We start from the raw sequence: 23,439 nt of genomic DNA on the forward strand, positions 1-23,439 counted from the left end.
GAATATAATAATTAAGCTGTCTTTTACCCTGGTTTGTCGTATAGGCTGGCAAATAGAAAAATGTCACTTCTGTCATTATGTGAGCAAAACAAGTTCACTGGGGACAACAGGATACTAATTAAAGGAGACAGGGGGTTGTTATAGAACAAAATAAACCATTTTGCATTCATCAAGACAATGATAATCAAGCTGTGATAAACTGTGGCATCTGCTCCTGATTTGATCATAAGTTTTCTAAAATCACATATCCTAAATCTCCCCTCCCTACTTGTATAGATCAATACCTCTGTGATGATAACAAAATGTCAGTTTAGAACTACGAGAAGCTATTTCTGGTGAACGTTGTGATGAAGAAAACGTCAATCATTCCTTTATGTTGCTCCAAACATTACACTTCAAGACATTAATGCTATACATAGAAAAAACTATACTCCTCACTTTCTACCACAACATGGTGAGTTTCCCAAATATATTCTGAAGAAAAATCTGTTTGCTCTGGTTGCAAACCTGCCTATTGCAGCCTTTTTTTACAACCAGTCATGACCTTCCATTACAGTGTGCTAGCTACTGTATAAATTTTCACAGCAACTCCACATAATTTAACTCAATTTGTCATGGTTACATAAAAGCAATTTTTAATTGTAATTGAAAATGCCCCATTGTGGGCTGTGGGCCACAGAGGATTAGCCAAGTAACCCCAAATCCACTTGCATAATTTGATTTTTTTTAAAGAAAACAAGAAGAGATGTGCTGCATCAGACCCAAGACCTGTCTAGTCCAGCATTCTTCACTAGCTCCACCACCACTAGATGCCTACAGGAAGCCCACAAGCAGAACATGAAGGCAACAGCCCTCTTTTGCAGTTGTTTCCCATCATTACTCACTTTTGCATGTTTTACCTTATAGGAGCAGTAGTGTTTTCAAGTTTCCACCAGGATTTTGGTGGATTTAAATATCGGCACCATAATTCCCAGTCAAACCCTTGTGCTGACAGAGGATACTCTTCTATTTCAAAATTATCATATTTGATGTTATCAAAAGATGGAGAAATGACTCTTTTTCTGTTTTCCTTGATTCTGGTGAGAACTGGCTCAGCCCTAAGAAAAAAGAAGACAACAGATTGTTCCACATGTTATAAACACCAGAGTAGTCCTACCCTCTTTCTTTTCTTTACCCACATATGTATATGGGCTCCTCAGTCAGAACTTCCACTGGAACCTTTAACTTCACAAAGATCTTTAGACCTCCTACACACCAGTTTTCAGTTCAGCATGTTTCCTTGCTACTTTCTTGCCTGTAATAGAATAAATTATCCTTTGGTACTAAACTAAGAGAGTGGCTTAGGACTGTCAAATGGATATCAGCAAGATTAGAGTTAATAACAGAACTGTCCTAAGGACAAAGGTTTCCATCCTTTTAAAGAGGCAGCCTTTGTCTATCAAGATGTAAATCAGAAACAAAACAAAATCTTTATAAAGAATGTCTAAATAATTGGTTAGGTGACATAGCAAAATAATTGAAAGCAGCTGATGTTGCAGTAATTTTGGCACTAGGTTAAAACTTTTTTATTTGCTCAGGCATTTTAAATGGTTATATTTAGCCTGCGTTATAGTTTTAAACTCTTATTGCTGCCTTTTTATTAGAAACGTTGATGTCTTCTTGTTTTGTTGCATTTATATCTGGTATGGATAGTATTATTTGTGTCCATTCACCACCCTGAAGTATATTTGGATGAAGACTGAAACATTTTAATTAATTAATTAATAAGCGACACTATCAGATACTGCAGATTTGGAGTTCTATATAGCGAACTTAATTATAACATGTGGCAAAGCTCCAACAGCACAGGGATATTAGTTATTATGTAACAAATGCCCCTCCAGCATTAATTTTTGTCATACACTCTTTAATTAAAGCTATTAAGGGGTAGAATAGGTAATTACATTGGGCAATGCTTTGCAAAAGCCTTCTAAAAAAAGCTGTGCTCCTTGATCTGTGTCCTGTTCTCCCACAGCATGACGGCTAATTGTCACAGCCTTTTTCAGGTATACCCTTCTGTGAAGAAGGGAACAGCCACTGATATAATTGACAGCAATCTCCAACAGCTTTGCAGCTATAAAGTTGTGATGTAACAATCACAGAAGCCGTGGTGGCCTCCTATATATATATATGACTGTCTGCTTTGCGTATTGAGTTCATCCACGTGAGCACAATTGGAACGATGGGACTCAGTTCTGATGAAATGGAACTTTAAATATACTCAGAGGCACTGTATTTTTTCAGTCAGCTACAGGTTCTTAAGAAAAATGGTTGCAGCTAATGCCTGATATGGTTTCATTTGTTCTGAAATAGATTCCAGGGCCCCCCTCTATTATAGTAAGAATCAGTTAAGCCCTGCAATGATTCTTCTAGGAGTAAATCTGCTACTTTCTCCATTTATAACACAAATATATCATACTTCGTTATTAGGAAGTTGTGCTGATTTCTGGATTTTAATAATTAGTAATTTAGCAACTTTTAGCATATGCTGAATTAGTTTTGTGGTAGAATAATTATAAAAATCTTTCTTCAAGAGATTCATTGCAGTTTTAGTTAGAATGACACTGATTATGAACAACTGTTGACCCCATTCGCTTTTTATTCTACATGCTTTCCTCTACACCTCTGGGCATTCCCAGAATTCCACATGTAAATATGTGGCAATATGCTCCAACACAAACGCCCTTAAGTTTCCATGCAACAGGGCCTGTCTTTGGTTACATGCTCTCAGCTGCAACTATTACAGCCTGGGCTGTGCAGAGCTAATTTGCATCTGGAGATGGAGGAGCCAGCCCCTCAGTCTTGGGCTGCAATCAAGTTCCACGCAATGATAGCAGTAGTGGACACTGTTGTGGGGTGGTGGTGGTCACCTGATCTTCAGTCAATGGTGTCACTGCTGTTTACTAGGAAAGAGAGGGGGAGGGGAGGCAGCAATGAGGTCGGCGCAATGCAAGCACACCAGCAGAGCCAATCTGATGCATTTACACTACCCAGACCTCACTGTAGCCTCACCTCTCTACCTCCGGGTAAGCACCAGTGATACAACCAACTGGAGGTCAGGTGAGTGTCGCTGTCACACCATGCCATCCCTACTGAACACCAGGGAGGATCTGTGGGACTGGCTGTCATGGGGCTCCATGAAACCCCTGCTCAGTTACAACCCCACAAAACCCACCGGCAGTACCATATTCTTATTTTGGTCATAACATGGTGCCCAGTGTCTGAACTGAGTCACAGTCAAAACAACACCACAAAACAAAATGAGGATTTAAATTCAGTCCCTATGAAGCCCCTGCTCCATATTTTTAAAAAAATAACTGTGTCTAACTAGGTCAAATTGGTATCTATCACCAAACGCACATTCTTGATTAAAATCATTATTTTGAATCCATTTTCCATTTGGACACCAGTTATTTTCATAAAGAAATATGTGTATTGATTTATTGATGAAATTATATTTTAAAAATTACAGCTAAACACAGAGCCTTAAAATTTAGTGCATCTTTTTGTGACTTAGAAAGCTATAATTAACTATAATTATAAATGAAATAATAAGATGGGTGAGTTGCATGTCTACTAGATAATTTCTGCACACATTTTATGTCAAAAGTTCAAATAGGGACACACGTGCACATGCCCTGCACAGAAAAAGTAAGAGAGTGAGGAATTCAAGGTTGTCCAACTTAGACTAGAAACTTTGGCTGCCATCCAGCAATTAAGCCCTGCTTATACTATGGAAATAGGGAATGCTCCATTTTCTCATATAGTTGTGCTTGTAATAAAAAGGGTTATCGATTGGAAAGAAGTCTTCTAGCCAGTAATCCTATTCAACATTTTACTTATTACACAGGCAGACAAGGCCACCACTTTTAGAAGTCATGGAGGTGCTAAATAACTATTGTCACAGGGACGCTTGCGGGAAAAATTGCAGCAAGGTAATTCTATGAATGCAGAATTCTACCAATTATATCACTGGTCCCACCAATTGTCTACTGATCAGTATGCCTATCTGTCACGTGGCAGAGTCTTGCAAAAAGGTGAACAGCAGTATTGGGATGTGTTCCTCTTTGCTTCTATTTTATTAATAGAACCAAGTCAAGATGCATAACGAAAGTTCAGATCAGAATGGCCCATAAAGACCAAACTATTTATTTTTCTGGCCTTTGGGATTTGTGGTATTATGGGAAGATAATGCTGAGGAAACCTGTACTCAAGAGTGTCTATATTTTGTGTTTTGTTTTTTATTTGGTTTGTGTGTCTGTTTCTAGAAGGATGTTTAAGGATTGGGTCAGCAGAATTGAAAGAGGGATGGAAAAAAGCATTGTTTAATGGTATAAAAGAGTAGAGGACTGGGATCCAAAGGGAGGAACAGGAAGCAGTGTAGAGTCATACATACTGGATCCACCTAACACTATATACAACCAACTTGCATATCCCACCTCAATTTTCTGTTATGTTGGAATTCTGTACTCAAAATATCGATGGAACTTAGGCTGTGGGCACACTAGTCGCTTCAAAAGCTGCCAGAATGTTTTTTCTGGCTATATTTTGAAGCAACTCTGCCCTCTACTGGCCACACCTCCCTTCCCCACTGCTGACTTCAGATCTTTCAGGACTGCCCACAGCAAAGTGTTGGGCCAATCATTGTCTCTGCCTGAGCCTGCAGCAAAGCGTTCCCATTAGCCACACCTGGAAGACAAACAGGTTGATCTACCAATCAGTTGCAAAATCTGCCTGAAGCTGCATTAAAAAAAAAAAAACTCGGGCAGATTTGACCATTTAGAGTAAAAAGGGGTGGAATCTGACTAGCATCATGTGCTCCAGTTTTCAGAAAAGAGAGGTAGAGATGTAATGGAACCAGCACAACAGTAAGTGTGTCTCTATTATTTATCTGTCCAAAATACTTCCCCCATTCATATCACTGGGGGACTTCTGTCCCAAAACACATTCCTTGTGTATGGATAAAATCCCTCCACCAGATCACACACACATTCAGAGGAATATTAAGACTACAGATGCCTTCATCTTTAAAATATTTTAAAAGTACAGTCTCAACATTCAGAGCCATGTTTAACAAAACCTTTAAAAATGTTTTCAGACTCCCTTGACTACACTGAAAAGTTTGGCAAAAAATACCAAAACCCTCCTCACACTGAATGTAAAGGAAACTGTGCAGATATCCTAAATATGAATCTTATGTAAAATATATTATTGTGTCTGCCAAAACTATTCAAGTAATCACTGTGTCTGCACAATACCACCTCTATAATGGGACAATGTCTAATTCAACATAAGTTATTTGCCTGCACCTGGCGTTCTTCAAGTGGTGACCTGTGCAGGCACTCATATGGGACCTGCACAGAGCAGCAATTTGGAAACTTCTGGAGCTTTACATTCTGGCCCTTGCCCTCAAGTGGAGAAGCCCCATGCATGATTGCTGGCTTGCTGGCAGGAAGAATACCTCTTTCCCTCTGTTCCTTTTCAACTGACACTTTAGCAGCATGTAGGGACTTCTCTTTCTCTGAGATTTTCCCATCACTTTCTTATTTTCTGCTCTCTGCTTGTATTGTTCCTTTCATATTTCCTCTCATATTCTTCTCCAAAACATGCTTTTAAAAACCCAATCCTTTTATTTGTATTTCAGCATTTCCTATATCTAAAAGCCATCCTCTTCTACCTTCTCATCTCTCTGGTAGACATATAGCAATAAATCTCAAAAGTAGTACAATATACTCTATTGCACTATATAATGTGACAGAGGGATTGTCATTTTAAAAGGTGTTGAACATGTGTTTCCAACAGCTCAGGCTCTAAAGGAAGTGACTGGCGTGTCTTCTGCCTAGAAGAAGCCCACTTCAACAGAGTTCACTTCAAGAACAATGATTTCTTACTCTTATCTGGAATGATATCAGGTGAAAATGAACAAGAATAGTAATACTGTTCCCTGAGCCATTAGCTTACATTTATTTGACTTAATTTTATCAACCAAATAAGCTCTCAGATAGATGCTTTAGCATCTTTGTACGTTCCAAACCAAGCTATTCAAACTGCCTATATTTGATTCATTAAAGTGTTGTCCACAATCTTGTCCCATTCCAATCTGGGTTCAGGCCTGGTTATGAAGCTGAATCAGCTTTGGTCACTGATGGATGACAGTGGGAGTGCGACCCTGTTATTTTTACTTGATAGTACCTTTTGATACCATTGATCATAGTATCCTTCTGAGCCATCTTGGTGAGATGGGTATTGCAGGCAATGTTGTACAGTGGTTCCGATCCTATCTCCTGGGTTGGTTTCAGAGTGGGTGCCCTCTGGTAGTTGTGCTGTGGGGTGCCACAGGGTACCCCAATGCTATTTAACATCTATATGAAGCCATTTGGAGTGATCATTAGTGTTATGCATATTGAGAGTAACTCAGTGGTCTGAATAGTCTTGAGTAGTCCTCTGAAGTAGGTTTTTCTAATGAAATGGTATTTCACGTCTATATGCTTTGTTCGTGAACTCACCGCTTCTGACTCTATGAGAGTGATGTATCCTTGGTTGTCTTCATGCATCATGGCAGGCCCAGGTATCAAGATTTATAATTCTTTGGACAGTTCAAGTAGCCATGCCAACTGTCTGCTTGCTTCAGAACTGACACATACTCTGCTTCTGTGGAAGAGAGTGCTACAGTAGCTTTGTTTCTTACTTGCCCAGCTGATCACTGAATCTCCATAATAGAAGATATTTCCACTGGTGGATTTTCGATCTGTGGTGTCTTCAACCCAATCAGCATCTGTTAGTTTGGGATCTCAGGTAGCCACTAACTTTAATTTCAGGTTGCAGTGCCTTTCAGATATCTTGTCACTCTCTTGACTGCTTCCAGTCCTTAGTTGGTGAGCTGGTTGTTCTGCACAAGTAACCCGCTGCTGCTGCCACATCTGGCCTGGTAACAGTACTGATATACAGAAGTTTCCTGATGGCTTGTCTGTAGTTCTTTTGGTAGTCCCACGGTTGTTTGTTGTGGTCCGGTTTCAGGTACCCTACTTCCATTGGAGGAGGTGCTGGATGTGCATATTTCAGTCCTAGACTCTCAAGAAGGTCTTAGATCTTTTGTCTTTGACTCAGCAGGAAGAATCCATCTTCTTCCCTTTCAATTTTTATTCAGAGGTAGTAAGTGACATCACCTAGGCACTTCACCCTCCTTGTTGAGATAATTCACTAGCTGTTGCTTGTCCAACGAGTCTTAATAAGCCAACAATAGATCATCCAAGTAAATCAGTAGGTAAGTCCATCTGTTGTTCCTGAATCTGCTATACAGGCATGGCTCTGCTACACCTTGTACAAAGCTTTCTTTCAAGAGCATTTTGCTCAGTTTTTCATACCAGGTTCTGGCAGCCTGTTGAAGTCCATCGATGGATTTTTGAAGTTTACACACTAGGGTTTCTTTTCCTGGAACTTCAAACCCTGGTGGTTGTTGCATGTAGACTTCCTCTTCTATTTCTCCATGCAAGAATGCTGTTTTTATATCCATGTGCTCCACCTGCATTTTCTGGTTAGCAGCAACACTCAGAAGACTTCTGATAGTTGTGTGTTTGACTACAGGAGCAAATGTTTGATCGTAGTCCTGTCCATACTCTTGAGTACCTTTGGCTACTAGTCTTGCCTTGTATCTCTCAATGTTTCCTTCAGCATCTGTCATTTTCTTGAATACTCATTTGCAGCCTGCAGCTTTTCTTCCTTGAGGAAACTTGGTCCGTGTCCAAGTTTTATTTTAGCTCTTCCGTGGCTGGCTGCCTCCACCTCTCAGTTTCAGCTTTGGGTAAGGCTTCAGTCTCTTCCAGGTCTCTGACTCTGGAAGTTCATCTCTTACTAGATAACCAAGTCTATCTGGTGGTACAACTTTGTTGGTGCGTTCAGAGGGTATGGCTGCTGGCGCTTTGGCTGTCCCTTCTGGTTCTGATGCCTCTCCTGGCTCAGCTCATCTTCCTCTGCTGGTGTATTACTGTGATCCCTTCTGTTGTGGAAGAATAGTTCAGCTTCTTCTTTCATTTTGCTGTTTGGTTTGGTGTTTGGTGTGGCGCTCCTTCTGGTTGGTGCACGCACTTCCCTTCATCAAACTGGACAGATCGGTAAACTGCACCAGTTTGGGGATCTATGACTCTGTATCCCTTCTGCATTGCAAAATATGTGATGAATATTCCTTCCTTGGCAGTGTTGTCAAATTTTGACCTCTTTTGTTTCAGGATGTGCACAAAGGCCTTCCACCTGAACACACAAATGTGAGATACACTTGGTGTGTGCCCATACCATAATTTAAAAGGTGTCTTATTGGTTGCAGCTGCCGTAAATCGGTTCTGCAGATAGGTGGCAGTAACCACTGCTTCCCCCCCAATATTTCTGTGGTAGCTGCATCTTCCAACAAGGAATGAATCATCTGTCCAAGAGTACAGTAGGGCCCCGCTTACCAGCGCTTCGCTTCCCAGCATTCCGCTAATGCGGCGGCTTTCATTCCCCATTTTAAAGCCGCTTTTGCAGCATTTTGCAGCATTTTTGTGGCATTTTCATGCGACGCGCCCCATTATACTCAATGGGGTTCCGCTTTATGGTGATTTCTGCTTTACGGCAGGGGTCCGGAACGGAACCTGCCATATAAGCAGGGCCCGCCTGTACAGTTCATGTGTTCCACGACCTCATTATGTTCTGGAGAATAAATGACGGAAGTCTGGTGCTCTATGCCTTCCTTGCATAGAAAGTCCTGCACAGCCCTGGACACAAATTCTCCTGCATTGTTGGATCTTATAAGTTGTGGCTTTCTGTAAAATTTGCTGGATACAATTCTAATATTGTCCTTGAATTTTTGAAATACTTGACTTTTCTCTGTCAGTAGGTATATTGTAGTAAACATCGAGAAATAATCTATGAAAATAAGCATGTAAAATTTTTCACCCTGTGATAGTGTTTTGATGGGTCCACAAAGGTCTGTGTGAATTAATTTTAGAGGTTTTGTAGTTTTCTTTTCACTTTTCTCAGGAAAGTTTGGTTTTATGCTTTTTGCTTTTATACAACATTCACAGCTTTCTATGGATTTACATTGTCCAATTTTAATGCCTCTAGCAAATTTTTCTTTCTTTCTTTCTTTATTAGATTTATATCCCGCCCTTCCTCCCAGTAGGAGCCCAGGGCAGCAAACAAAAGCACTAAAACATTCTAAAACATCATAAAAACAGAGTTTAGAACATATTACAACAAAACATCCTTAAAAACATATGAAAACAAAGCATCTTTAAAAGCATTTCTTTTTAAAAAAAGCTTTAAAAGCATATTAAAAAGTAATTCCAACACAGATGCAGACTGGGATAAGGTCTCTACTTAAAAGGCTTGTTGAAAGAGGAGGGTCTTCAGTAGGTGCCAGAAAGATAACAGAGATGGTGCCTGTCTAATAATGGGGAATTTTATATATCCATACATGTATGATCATAATTATTAAAAAAGGGTATATGTTTTATAATCATAAGGAGTTGAATATTGAACTTCAGGCCTATTGGAGTCCTGAGATTCATGCTTATAGGGCGCTCTAAATCTTAATATTTAATTCACACTTGTAGGTAAAAACCTGTTGCCATTGGCAACATGTCACAGCGATCTCCTGTTTCTTTGCCAAATTCGGCCGGTGCCAAGACCTGGCCGATGCATGATTAATTACCCTATTGTCCGGAATCAAGGAGCGTTTCAGGAAGCTGTGATTAGTAGGAATTGCCAATGTTTGATTCTTGAATGCCATCTAAAGGAGAAAAGTTTTATAGCATAACCTAATGTTTTAATGAAAAGAAAATAGTTAGATTTTATAATGTTTTAAAACAATATTTATAACTTTTTAGTGTGTTTTCATTAGGGAAAAGGTACATCTGGGGTAGCCTGCCTGCCTCTATATTTCTGAGGCTGAAAAATATTAATTAACCAGAGTCACCCAGTTTTTCCTGAGTTTGTGTGTTCTTTAAGAATTGAAGCTCATTGTGTTTAAATGATTCCCTCTCTTGAGCTATGTATTTTGCAAAGAAGGAAATGGGATTTCTGAGAAGGTATAAGGACATAAGAACTCCTATGGCAAAGGAACAGAACTGGGGGTGCTCATACATTTACAAACACCCTGAGTTAAGTTCCCAAACTTAACTCAGGGAACTTGTCCAAAATATTTCCAGATGTACCAGGGTCTGCCTGACTGATCAGAAACAATGAAACAATGGCATGTGGAATGTACTGGGTATGCTTGAAAACATTCACGGTAGTAACTGTTCCAACTAGTACCAAAATTAATTAGTCTTGAAGAGACAGTAGGACAATGGTAACATTTATGATATGGACAGAATTTTGGAATTACCACTGGAGGTAGCTAATGCTTTCTGATTGGTTTGGAATGATGTTGTGTGGGCAAGGACTCATAAGATTGGTGAAATCATTGTCACATGCTCTAACTTTTCTCTATAGAGGAAGCTTGCTCACAGTGCCTCAGTGCAGTCTCTCCTGGATGTTTCTGGAGGCTGACCCTGCATGTGCATATACATATGCTTGTAAAGAATAAAGGTCTACCTTTTTGCTTCAAGCCTCTGTCTTCAAATTTATTTAAGGACCCCCAGCAAAAGATCCCAATGGAGAAGAATTCTTCTACAGTAGGGCCCCGCTTATACGGTGGGTTAGGGACCAGGCCCCCACCGTAAAGCGGAACCCATTGACTATAATGGGTTGCGTCGTGCAAAAAATGATGCGAAAATGACGCAAAATGCCACAAAAGCGCAAAATCAGCTTTAAAACGGGGAATTTCCCCTAATTGAAAGCTGCCGCATCAGCGGAACGCCAGAAAACAGAATGCCGTAAAGCGGGGCCCTATTGTACACTAATATTTAGGGGGAGGGGGTTCCAAAGGGTAGGTTCTCTATGGTATTGACTCTGGCTATGCTAGCATGTTCCATTCTTTGATGCCAAATATGCATGCATCCAGAATCACAGTTTTCTTTGGTTGTATCTGCATGCATAGTTTCAAGATATTCCAACGGAAAAGTTCATTTTTCAATTCTGCAATACAACACACTTCTCTTTGGTCTAAATAATCACAAATACTGTCATACAAATGCAGTTCACCTCTCATTTTTGTGGTACTTACTAGAGCAGCCTTTCCCAACCAGTGTGCCTCCAGATGTTGTTGTACCACAACTCCCTTCAGCCTCAGCCAGCATTGCCAATAGTCAGGAAAGATGGGAATTGTGGTCCAACAACATCTGGAGGCACACTGGTTGGGAAAGGCTGCTCTAGAGGCACAGGTGACCTCAGTGGCTAGGAGTGCCTTTTATGAGCTTCAGCTGGTAAGCCAGCTGTAGTTGTTTCTGGACCGGGATAGCCTGATCACAGTTGTCCATGCAGTAGTAACCTCCAAACTGGATTACTCAAATGTACTCTATGTGGGGCTGCCCTTGAGGTTGGTTCGGAAACTGCAGCTGGTGCAAAATGCAGTGGTGTAACAGCTCACTGGAGCAGGGTATCACCAACATGTCATCCCGATGCTGATAGAATTGCACTGGGTGCCCATTAGCTACCAGCCTAAGTTCAAGGTGCTGGTTTTCACGTATAAAGCCCTATACAGCTTGGGACCAAGATATCTGAAAGATCACCTATACTCAGTTGGTCACAGCACAATGCAAGTGAAGGACTCCTGCAGATACCATCTTATCAGGAGGTCCACCCTGCACAACATAGGAAGCAGACCTTTAGCGTTGTGTAGGGATGTGCTCAAATTTCACAAAATTTGAATTTAACACTGGATTTCCCATTTATTCATTTTTTTGTCTTCGTGGGTCACTTTTGTTTCTAGTGACTTTCCATAGCTGAAACAGATTTTTTGAAAACATTGCCTCTAAAATATTGATATTAATATTGATATTTCCCTCAAAATATTATTATAGAATCATAGAGTTGGAAGGGCCCTTGTAGGCCATCGAGTCCAACCCCCTGCTCACAGCAGGAAATCCACAGCTAGAGCATCTCCCGCTTATTGATTTGTGTTCCCAGCAGGAAAACTTCCAATATTTTAAAACATATCTACAAAAATATAAATATTCTTGCAAAACAAATCCAAATCGGAGTGAGAATCAAACCAGCACAAAAATACGGATCCCATCACTTGTGTTGCGGCAGCTATCTTTTGGAATTCACTCCTCTAAAATATCAGAGAGGCGCTGTCTCTGTTTTCTTTTTGGCACCTACTGAGGACCTTCCTCTTTCTACAAACCTTTTCCCAGTCTGCATCTATGTTGGAATTGTTTTTAAAGATGTTTCTAAGATGTTTTGTTTTTAAAGATGTTTCTAAGATGTTTTGTTTTTAACGATGTTTTATAGATGTTTTCAGTGTTTTATTGCTTGTTTGCTGCCCTGGGCTCCTTTTGGGAGGAAAGATGGGATATATATTTAAACAACAACAACAACAACTGCTAAGCCAACCAGACTGTTTTCATGTGTCAGTGCAGATGTATATTTTAATTATTATTATTTTTTGTGAGGGGACAGCCATTAGATTTGTTGATCCCACTCTTGCTCATCTTGTTGCTGGTGTCTGCAGCCCTGAGTGATTGGATGTTTCCTTGGTACCATTAAAACACACTGGTTATTCCTAACAGTAACTACATGATGCCAACAAATCAGGAGTCAGGTATGGGGTTGATGCTGTCACAATACCATAAAGCCAGTCAGGTCTGAGTACACAACAATGTAATAAAGCCCATTTTTAGAGAGGGCAGGATCCATTGTGTTCATACTAAATGGACAAACAATTTCACTGCTATTTGCAATCCCCCCCCAAAAAAATCAGTAAAAGGGGGTACTTTTCACAACATTTACAAGTGCAACCCTATGCAGGTCTACTCAGAAGTAAGCTCCACTGAATTCAATAGGGCTTACTCCAGGAAAGCATGTGTAGAATTGCAGTCTCAGTCTGTGTATTTGTTTGCACTGATCTGTTTTTAGGTTGTATTGAGTTTGTTGTTTTAATGGGTTTGCTATAATTGGTTTTAAACTTATTGTAAGTTGCTTGGGTTGCCTTGCAAGGAAAATGACTAAATAATAATAATAATAATAATAATAATAATAATAATAATAGCATTCATTAACCCACTGAAAGCAACAGCTGAACTCCCACTGAATTTAATACATAAGGAAGACTTCATTTGTTGTCACAACAAAATTTTACTCACTGGCTATATTTAACACAGCATTAGAAGATCTCTACATTAACACTTCTATATCACTTTCTAAACAGAGGGGAACAAACTATCAAATGACACAGTTTCAGAAGCAACAAGACACATACCATCCCACGTTAAATTCTACATGTGCATCAAATAGTGCAACGACGGGAGCCGTGGCTGCCCTCCAGCCACTAACACGAGAACGAATCAGCCCCTCTTGCTTGTTGTGTCGAACCACCTTGATGAACCCAGGCTTCCGTGCGTTCAACTCTTCAACATATTCTGTTAGCTTCTCTTTGAGTTCTTCTGTACAAGAATACAAAGGAAATTAGGAACATCTATCAAACTTCCAAGATATCGAAATCAGATCACAAACAACTCATTGCTAAGTCTATTTGTGCATAAGACATAAAGGGAGGGGGGATCAAGGAGGTCTTGAAAACTGCATGATTACCTTTCACTTAGTAAAAGCCAACAATTTTGCAAAACACAGGAGTACAAGAGAAGACATTTGAAGACACCACAGCTGCTTGCTATTTATGCTGAAATGGCAGAGGTGTACATAAGCAGGGAGGAAATGGGAACTAGCTTCCTTGTTGGATCCCAGCCTTGATATAAACATTTCTGTAGCACATAATTGAGCTGTACAGTGGATGTTCGGCTATTTGCTTCAGTGGGATGCGAACCACATTTAGTTTCTCTAATGCTGTCCTTCAATAAATCTTAGCAAAATTAACACCATCCAGAATATTCCTGCTGACATTTGCCAGAATAAGCATCAGGCTGGTACAACATCATGTACACATAGATCTGTACTCAGCATGCTAAAAATGTACTTATAGCAGTTTGTGTTGCTGATCAAAAACCAAGCTGTGGAAGAAATTGCCATTTCCTCTATTTATGACTCGCTTGACATCTTAAAGTAAATATATTATTTTCTTGGTTTTCCCCCACAACCAACCGTTTTTGTAATTAATGTAGCATGTGCACAAACATTCCTGGGTGCATACCACAATACTGTACAATTGTCTCAACATCAGGAGGAAAAGATTAGATGTGTACATGCAGGGATGAACATCACATTTAAACATTACAGCAAATGCTTGGAAGTGGGGCAGACTTGAGGCACATACTTCATTTCTTACTCACATCATGTTGACTATACTCAGTTTGCTGAACGTGTATATAAAACTGATAGATTATATAAATATTCTGCTTCGGGATGAAAACTATGCAAATGTGGATTTCAGACATTACAGGATCTTTAGTGGCTGGAATGTGTAGGGACACCACAAGAAAGCACATGTATACAGTCATTAACCACAGAAGAATTATTGAGCTTGCTAACCGGTGACCAGAAAAATCACCCCTAGTAAGAAAGAGAACAGAGTTAGCAGACAACAGGTATGCAGAGTAATTCTATCTGAAAGTGGTTTGGAGAATGCTCTTCTCTCCTCCAAACCAGGATAATTACCTACTCAGGGACCTAAGCAGCAGAATGAGATGGTGGAATTCTGTGCTGGTAGAATGGACTGTACAACTTCGAGCTGCAAATGGGCATGCCATTTTTGAATGCTTCATCATGAATATATCCTTTCTAAGTCTTTATGATTTTTGCATGAATAAAAGTATACTTAGCATTACAAAAATCTGCTCTAGAGGGTTAGGGGACCATTTGGATCAGATTTTGGGAACACACAGAGAGAGGAAAGGAAGGGGAAGTCCCATTGCGCCAGTGGAATGCCACTCAAGCAGCACTGAATACAACCATTTCTAATCTAAATAGGAAAGAGACATATAGGCTGGTGCAGATTAATGTAGTCTCTCTACAAACCATAGCCTACACATTGAGAACCTGAGTTTCCTCCTCCCACTCATCTCAATTTCTCATTTCCTCTGCTTGTTGGCCTTAAACATGGCTTGCCATTATACCTGTACTGAGACTAACCTTTGTTAACACTAACCATATTTCCTCCTGCCAAGGTTTGTAAATCCACTAAACCAAGTGAAGTTTCAAATCAGCACGAAAAGGGTGCTAGTTAGCATTAATGTCCCCATAGCTTTAATGCTAGACCATGATTAAGGATACTTTAAGGGCCACTTGATTCCTTATATCCCTGTCCAATCACTGAGGTCTTTGGTAGATTCACTGTTAGTTCAGATGCACAGTTTATATCCACCAGGAGTTGTGTGTTCAGTTTTGCGGGCCCAATTTTGTAGAACTCCCTTCCAGCTGAGATTAGACAGGCTCTCTTCCTGTTGAACTTTTGGCATCAACTGAAGACTTTTTTATTCCTGCAGGCATTTTAAGCCATTTCTGATTTTATAGTTTTTAACTGATTTTATCTCTATTGTATTGCTGAGTTAGATGTATACTGCTTAGAGACAATTGCAATTAAGCAGTATATAACTTGTCTAAATAAATAAAGAATAAATTAACAAGGGAAGTGAGCAGGGAATTCACACAGGAGGGAAGGAATTCATGTTTCAGAAACTGGGTTCCAATTTGCAAGCCATGTTTTGCAGGGAGCCAGTGTTGCAATTGCACTGAGGCAGGGTGGTAAATAAATCATTTCTTATGCTGCTGAGCACCAACAGTACAACAGGCACTGAAACAGAGTTCTAAAAGTAAGGCATTTTTCATATCTGTCATTATCTTATCACTCTGTGTTAATTAATACACTGAGTGTAAATGTTAGTATATAAAAAATTCTGAAGCTCTTGTTGCCTCCGCCTTGGTTAAACACAACACACCCTTCATAGGGCTAAGCCACAATGAGAGTTGTGTTTTGCAAACATTTTATTTCTCTGCACAAGAGGCCCCATTTTGGCAAATATTCATGGGGTATGAAAGGAGGGAAAGGTTTCACACAGTGGGAGAGTACCCCTAAAACCCATTCAAGTATACGCCCCCCAATACCTGGCTTTTGGGAGGTGGTGGGTCAGTGTGAGCTCCTTATGATCCCAATTGGCTGCAGCTTCAGTACAATTTCCCCCTTCTTCCTAAGCCCTCTTTAGGTGCAGAGCTGGGAAAAGTTACTTTTTTGAACTACAACTCCCATCAGCCCCAGCCAGCATGGCACTGGCTGGGGCTGATGGGAGTTGTAGTTCAAAAAAAGTAACTTTTCCAAGCTCACAGTGTTATGATTAAGAAAACACATTAAAGGAGAGCAGTGGGGGTGAGGGTGTTAGCCTTGCCCCCTTATCATTGTTCCAGTTATCCTCATGGAGGGTGGCTGTCTGAAGCAGGGAGTCTCTTGTATTTGTGGAGACTTCCTGCACATTTTAGAACCCTGAATTTCCACCTATTACTTCTAATATAATGTATTTCCTCTTTTGTAAAATATCCAGATAAAATCCTTTTTTCATTCATTGTTCGTGTCTTTGTTTGCTCAGGACATTCCACTTAGTGCAAAGTTTAAGCACTTAGCTACATGCCCAGCATCCCTATACCAAGTCAAACTCACAATGGGAAAGCATTACTGGAAAACATAGCACTCTGCCTTAAGGATGTAAAGATCAATACCTCCAACAAAATCATTATTTGCTTAGCCTCCATTCAATGACTGTTTTGTCTGCTATGTTTTATCACTTCTACTGTAAATGTTTCTTCTCTACCAATTTGTCTTAAATATTTAAACTGAACCTTTCCTATGTTCAGGTCATCTGAGAGCAAGGCTGCTTTCACACATGGGGCTGATTGTGTTAATTTAATGAATTAAAAAATTAGCGCTTCTGTCCCGATTTCTAAAATTCCTTTCACACTTTAGTACCAGTTGCGTAAAACAACAGTAGCTTTTCCAGCTGATATACCGGCATTTCAAGCAAATGTCTTTTACATGGCTGAAATGAACAATGTCTTGTTCAGCCACCTTTTTAAATTCAAGCCTCATACATTTGGTTCTTGATCTGCAGTCAACAGCAAATCTATTTTGGCCCCTTTTCTTCATTTCTTTTGAAATGTCCTCAAAAATATCTATATTTCTGTGATTGCTTTAACTGGAGCTGGGTTTTTTCTTCACCCCCATATGTTTAGGAGGCCTAATCTCTCATCCTCTCACTATGCAACCCTTCTCCCTTTAGCATCTGACTTTTTTTTTTTTAGTTGTATAGACACAGGTGTATGTGTGGGAAATGCTGCTGCTACCAGCACCTATGCCGGAATACTGGTACAATTTTCATCAGGCAACCACTGCCGTGCACCTAAAGGGCAGGAACACACTGCATGCTGGGATGCCTGTCACGTGAGCAGCTGCAGGTAGTGCAAACCTCCTGCAACCTTCCAGTTTCCCAGGCTTGCAAAAGGATTATTTCTAGTATTATTTATCACAAAAATTAGCTATAATTGCACTATATTCCACTAGAATTCCAGAACTAGCTTGTATGTTGTGTGAAAGGTCAAATATAATACACAAATTACCAGATGAGAAATTGTCAGAATAATAGAATAAAGTGCAGTGTGAAAGCAGCCCAAATCTGAGTTCTGGGCATGGGTGATTTTATTTAATTCCCATTCCCTCTCTTTGTATGAGTGAATAACCTTCACCATGGCCCTGGCCCAAATTCCTAGATTTCTAAGGTTAAACTGTTTTATTTTAAGAGGTGCTGAATTGTTTTAGGATCTTTTTTATTATTTTCTATCTGATAAACACTAACAAATAGGTTTGTTCTTTTGCCATTCATATATAGTATATATAGGCCCATTTAATTTCTAACAACAGGCACTTGAGTGTGCACAAACTGTGACAAATATGTTCCTGGGCATAATCACATGTGGACAAGGGCAGAGCCAGCACCTCTATCCCATTCACCTTAAACACACTCTTGGCCTTCAGCTTTCTGTGGCTTTGGCAGACATGGTAACAGAAATGAACAGCAGTTTAGTGGCAAATTCAGAAGTGTAGGGTCCCTTCATGATAGTTATGCCACACCCCCTTGCTTGTTTGCTCTCTGTCATCATCTCCACACTCCTTCCTGCTCATGTCTTCTTCCACAACAACAGGAATCTCTAGAAGGCAATCAGAATGAAAGGGGAGTATGTTAGCTACTGAGAAGAGTGTTCTCAATGGCTGACTCACCTCCTTTCACTTTGATTGGCTCCAATCAACAGGAAAAGACAAGGAAGCATGTTAGCAGATTCTGCTCTGTGGCCAACACCCCCCCTTTCATGCTGATTGGCTTGTAAGATGCCAGAGACATAGGGACCTTACTGGGAACCTGCTCTAAAAAAGACCCCGCAAGACCCTGGATGACTACACCCCTGGAAATGAAGTACTGAAACTTTGAAAAAATGTTGGGAAGTCAGACTCAAGCTGGTGCAGGTTTTATTGTGATAACAAAGTGATCGTAGCACACATGACTTAAGACCTCCTGCTGATAGAATTATGTGGTTGGAGAGTGGTAAAAAAAAGTTGTAAGGAGAGATCTGGCCATGCACCATCAGAAGGGTCATTGCTTATTTGGTGATGTGGAGTTCTAACAGTTTTTGCCTGAGAACTAGTCTTATTCTACAGGCAATGAAAGAGCGAGCAGTTGTCTTTTGTCCTTAGGCCTTATCTTGTCAAGATAAAATACAAATCTGAGCTAAATGGGAGCTTTTCACCCAGGTTCATGTCTGGATTTTGTAGATGCTCAAAGTCACCTTCTGGGTTGAGTGTACTTTTCTAAATTCCTCCCCACACTCTGCACTGAATACATTTCTTGACAGAAGGGTATCATGCTACCCTTTCCGATGTACACACCATGCTGCCAGGGCCTTAAAGCAACAAAGCTTTATTGTAGAATACAAAGGATTTCAAGTATGAAATTTGTCATACTTTTCACATAGATCTGATCTACTGAAACATAAAATGGCTTATGATTTAAGATTATCTGCCTCTAGTCTCTGCGTGCCTGGAATGAAAGATGTTAGACTGGCAGGCACACAGGAGAAAGCCTTTTCAGCTGTAGCCCCCAAGCTTTGGAACACCCCACCCAAAGAAGTCCGCTCTGCTCCCTCCCTGATGGTTTTCCAGACTTCTGAAAATGATCTTGTTCTGGAGAGCCTTTGGGAGGGGCTGAGGGTAGAGCCTGACACTGACTTTATGCCTTCTATGTTAATTTTCACCTCTGTAGTCCCTTCAGTACCACCCTATATATATGTATATGTGTGTGTGTGTGTGTATAATATTTTATGTATTTTAATTGCATTTTATGTATTTTAATGTCTTTGTGATCTTTAGTATGTACTATTTTATTATGTACAATTTTATTATAAGCCACCCTGAGTGCCCTGTTATAGGGTAGAAGGGCAGGATATAAATATTTTAAATAAATAAATGGCTTTGAATTTAATTGCCTTTGACAGTTTCAGATTACAGTAACAAAGCATGTTGGCAGACAGGGATTCATCCGTAACTAAGCAGGTATCATTTTTACAATTGCCAATAGCAAATTAGACCCCTGGTCTATCTCCCTTATAAATGTCTATACTGACTGGCAGCAGCTCTCCCAGATGACAGACGAGGGTCTTTCCCAGCCCTCCCTGGAGATGCCAGAGGTCGAACCTGGAACCTTCTGCATGCAAAGCTTGTACTCTAGTACTGAATGATGGCTTGTGCATTGTAATTCCACTCCATTTCCCCCTGCTTTTGAAAAATATTCATATACTTTACATTAATTTTTTTTCTAAATCCAGAGAACAGTTTTTAATTGTTAGCTGGGGAAGGAGGGTGTTATTTTCCACCTGCAGAATATCACAGAGACTAATTTCTTTTGCCACCCTCCTCCAGGTACTTTAAATGCCAAGCACATGAGCCTTTTAGTTCTTGGCCTTTGGCCGCTGTCTTGGGCCCCTAAGAGTAGAGGAAGAGTAAAGGAAATTCTATCCCATGGACTGAGGGAAGGAGCTGACTTGGTTTTCAACATGGGAAGAAGATGTCATCAGCAAACTGCCTCTCAATAGGAATTTATTACTCCACCCTCTACAGAAACAGCCTAGAATAGGGGGATTTTTTAGAGGAAAAAAATAAGCTAGGACTAAAAAAAGAGTTGGGCACAGGTATTACTATAGCTCATTTCCATATATCTTTATACGACAACAGAATAATGCACCATCATAAATCATCATAGAGGAATGGCCAAATAATGCACCATCTTCAACATGCAGCTGTCTGAATCTTATTACAGAACCAAATAATTTTGTAAAACCAGTTTGTATGTCTCTTTCAATGTACAGCACTGGCTGCCCATAAGAGAATATTTGCTTTGGCCTTCTGGGATGGGTGGAGGACAAAAGGAAAAAGAGTAAGCAGTGAACAATCTTGGCTCCTTTTGAGCACTAGACATACAGGGCTATTTTAGAATACCAGGGTGCTTTAGCAATGGCAGGAGATAGGGAAGTGAGGTGGGTACACTCTGTGGAGAGTAGGGCAGAGGAGAAGTAGAGGCTGGGCCAAGAAGAAGGTGTCAGGGGTGGATGCAGGACTAAGAAGCTGCCTGGTTTACCACAAACCATAAGACCTGCCATGTTCACACAGAATATAGTGACACTTTATTTTTTATAAAAATATTTGTATATCATAAAAAAATCAAAGCAGTTTACAACAACCATACATATAATAAAAAACATATAAACATTTAAAATCAGAGATAATCAACAAACTATTCCAGAATGACATTTCTTAATTGCCTGCATAAGCTTGGCGGTATAGAAAAGTTTTCAGCAGACATCTAAAGGTTAAAACAGACAGCGCCTGCTGAATCTCTGTTGGAAGAGCATTCTCAAGAGCAATTCACCAGCAGCAGTGTGTAACGGGGCCCCAATGGTGGTGGCACTACTTTCACTGGGATGGGGTGGTTAGCAGTGAGATTGGGGAGACTCCAGGTGTGCACTCACCTGCAGTACACCACTAACCCAGAGTTCCCCTGACCTCACTGCTGTCCTGACTCATACCTGTCCCAGCGAATGCACTGCAGGAGGTGCCGCTGCTGCTCCCCCCTGTTGCTGAAATAGACATGTAAATACATTCTAAGTCAGTCATACCATCACAGTTGTCAGAAATACTGCAGTGTCACATTTAAAAAGATATAACTGCAGTTAGATTCCAATTAAGTTTCATTTCCAATTACTTTAATAAACTTCCATTCCCAGAGCTCAAATTTCTTCTCTTTATCATCTAAAACAATCACATTTGTAAAATATGCTATATCTGAGCTACAGTTCCACACATGTAATTTATTGATTTTTTAAATCAGCTTAACAGAACATTTGTCACAAGAAAGAAGTCCCATGCCAGCATTCACTATCTGGTTTAAAAGAAGACATGATGGGCAAGGAGAGTGGGCCCAAGGGAGCTAACTCTGCATCTCAGTCTCCAGCCCCATTGCCCTCGGTGAGTTCAACATCAACTGTCTGCGTCAGAGAAGGCTCCTGTACTTACCAAGGCTCCTCCACAATGCAGAACCTGATAAGAACAAGTCTAGAAACACAGGAAGCTGCTTTCTATTGTGTCAGACCATTGGTCCATCTAGCTCAGTATTGTCTACACTGACTGGCAGCAGCCCAGGAGTCTCTCCCATCCATACTGTCCTGGCTCCCACCCAAAACCAGACAACAGATGTGCTCACTTGTAAGTAAAGAAGGGAAACTTTTATTATAGTAGTCTAATGGTACAAACCCAATGGCTAGGAATGAGAAGATGCCCTTACAACACAAAGGAATAGCAACAAATCCGGTCCAAGAGCAAAGGCCGAGGTTCATGAGTCCAAGATTAGTACTGTAACATTAGTACAAAATTAGTACAGAAGCTGCAAAGTTGTTCCAACAAGTTTCCCCGCCTATTCGGCAAGCTTTTAAGCAGAAGCAGAGAAGACTCAGCTAACCAAAATAATCCCTGCCCCTGCAGGAATTCCTGGTCTGAAAGCAGGTGCTTTGCTGAGGGGGACAAGTCTCCCCCCTTCTCTTGATACACTGCTTCTCCCTGAATACTCCCACTCTGTCACAGCAGGCTGTGCCCCTGAGCTCCCCTCATCCACCACACACTAGGAAGAGGCAGCCACTGGGTCTCCCATCTTGTTAGTTCTTGGTGTGTCTAGGAGCTGGAGTGGGTGGGCTTCATCAAGCAGGCTGTACTACATAGTCTCACCCCCCCTCCTTCCAAGTTCTCATCCTCAAGTGCCTCTGACTGCTGATCTGAATCTGAGGACTCAAGAGGAAACCAGGACCTACCTGAAATCACCGGGGATAGAACCTGGGACCTTCTGTATGCAAAGCAGATGCTCTACCCCTAAGCTACAACCCTTCCCCATGTTTCTCTGTAAGTCCATCTCATAGCCCATGTAATTGGTAACAGCTGTATGGCTGTGGAGAGGGCTTACTGAATGTATATAAAGACACTTGACCTACATTTTAGGTTAGTCTGGTTACCCCAAATTTGAACAGATAAACTCATGGATTGCACATCTATTGTCTGAAAGGACTGCACAGCTGCTTTGCTCACAGATTTCGGAGTTTCCCTAAGCCGTGGCCTGTAGGAAAGATTAACAGCTATACAGTTCAAAATTAGTTAACTGTAAAGAACTCTCACCGGGGGAGGGTCAACTCCCAGGCCCACAGCAATTGATCCCAGCCAGGCACAACCTATGTCTCCTTTACCATGGCTGTGTTAAACCAACACCGACCCTGCAAAGAAGGTAGACTGCCACCACCCTTTGCACCTGGTCATCCACTCTGGGCCACGGGGAAACCCAAAGTGCTAGAAATAGACCTGCCAAGGATTCCAAAGGACAAGAGCGAAAGATGCACTCCTTGTCTTGGGAGCCTTAAGGCAAAATACCCAGTTCAGAGCCAAATTCCCCCTGCAATGGCCACACACTGGTAAATAAGAGGTAGTCTTTATTAAAATAAAAGTATAAGTGCAACAATATAGCAGCAAAATACTTCCTTAAATCAAACACCCCAAGGGTTAGGTAAAATACAAAAAATACAGAGAGTTCAATCACAAGGCAAAATAATAAATCTGTCTAGCCTATTCTATACTCACACATAATAGGAAGACAGGCAGAGTAACTTCATGGTTCCACATCTCCCCCAAAGATGTATGGCCTGGAGAGCAATAGGACGATGGAACCCCAACATCAGGTAACACTAAGGAACCAAGACCCAGAATCTTAGCTCTACTTTTATTGGGAAAAGGCCTGGCAACAG

The 23,439-nt window shown here is 40.7% G+C and overlaps 1 protein-coding gene across 3 annotated transcripts in view; it reads right to left on the bottom strand.

The window, feature by feature from the left end:
* GALNT18 (polypeptide N-acetylgalactosaminyltransferase 18) overlaps positions 1-23,439 on the bottom strand; it is a 459,245-nt gene that overhangs the window by 132,299 nt on the left and 303,507 nt on the right. For all 3 annotated transcript variants that reach the window (XM_061610414.1, XM_061610415.1, XM_061610416.1), the window contains exons 4-5: positions 13,376-13,559; positions 900-1,097 (exon numbers count right to left, since the gene is read on the bottom strand). In XM_061610414.1, the coding sequence (XP_061466398.1) occupies positions 900-1,097; positions 13,376-13,559 (382 nt within the window). The remainder of the gene's footprint in view (positions 1-899; positions 1,098-13,375; positions 13,560-23,439) is intronic.

Source organism: Rhineura floridana, chromosome 2 (genome assembly GCF_030035675.1).
Source record: "Rhineura floridana isolate rRhiFlo1 chromosome 2, rRhiFlo1.hap2, whole genome shotgun sequence".
Lineage (NCBI taxonomy): Eukaryota > Metazoa > Chordata > Lepidosauria > Squamata > Rhineuridae > Rhineura > Rhineura floridana.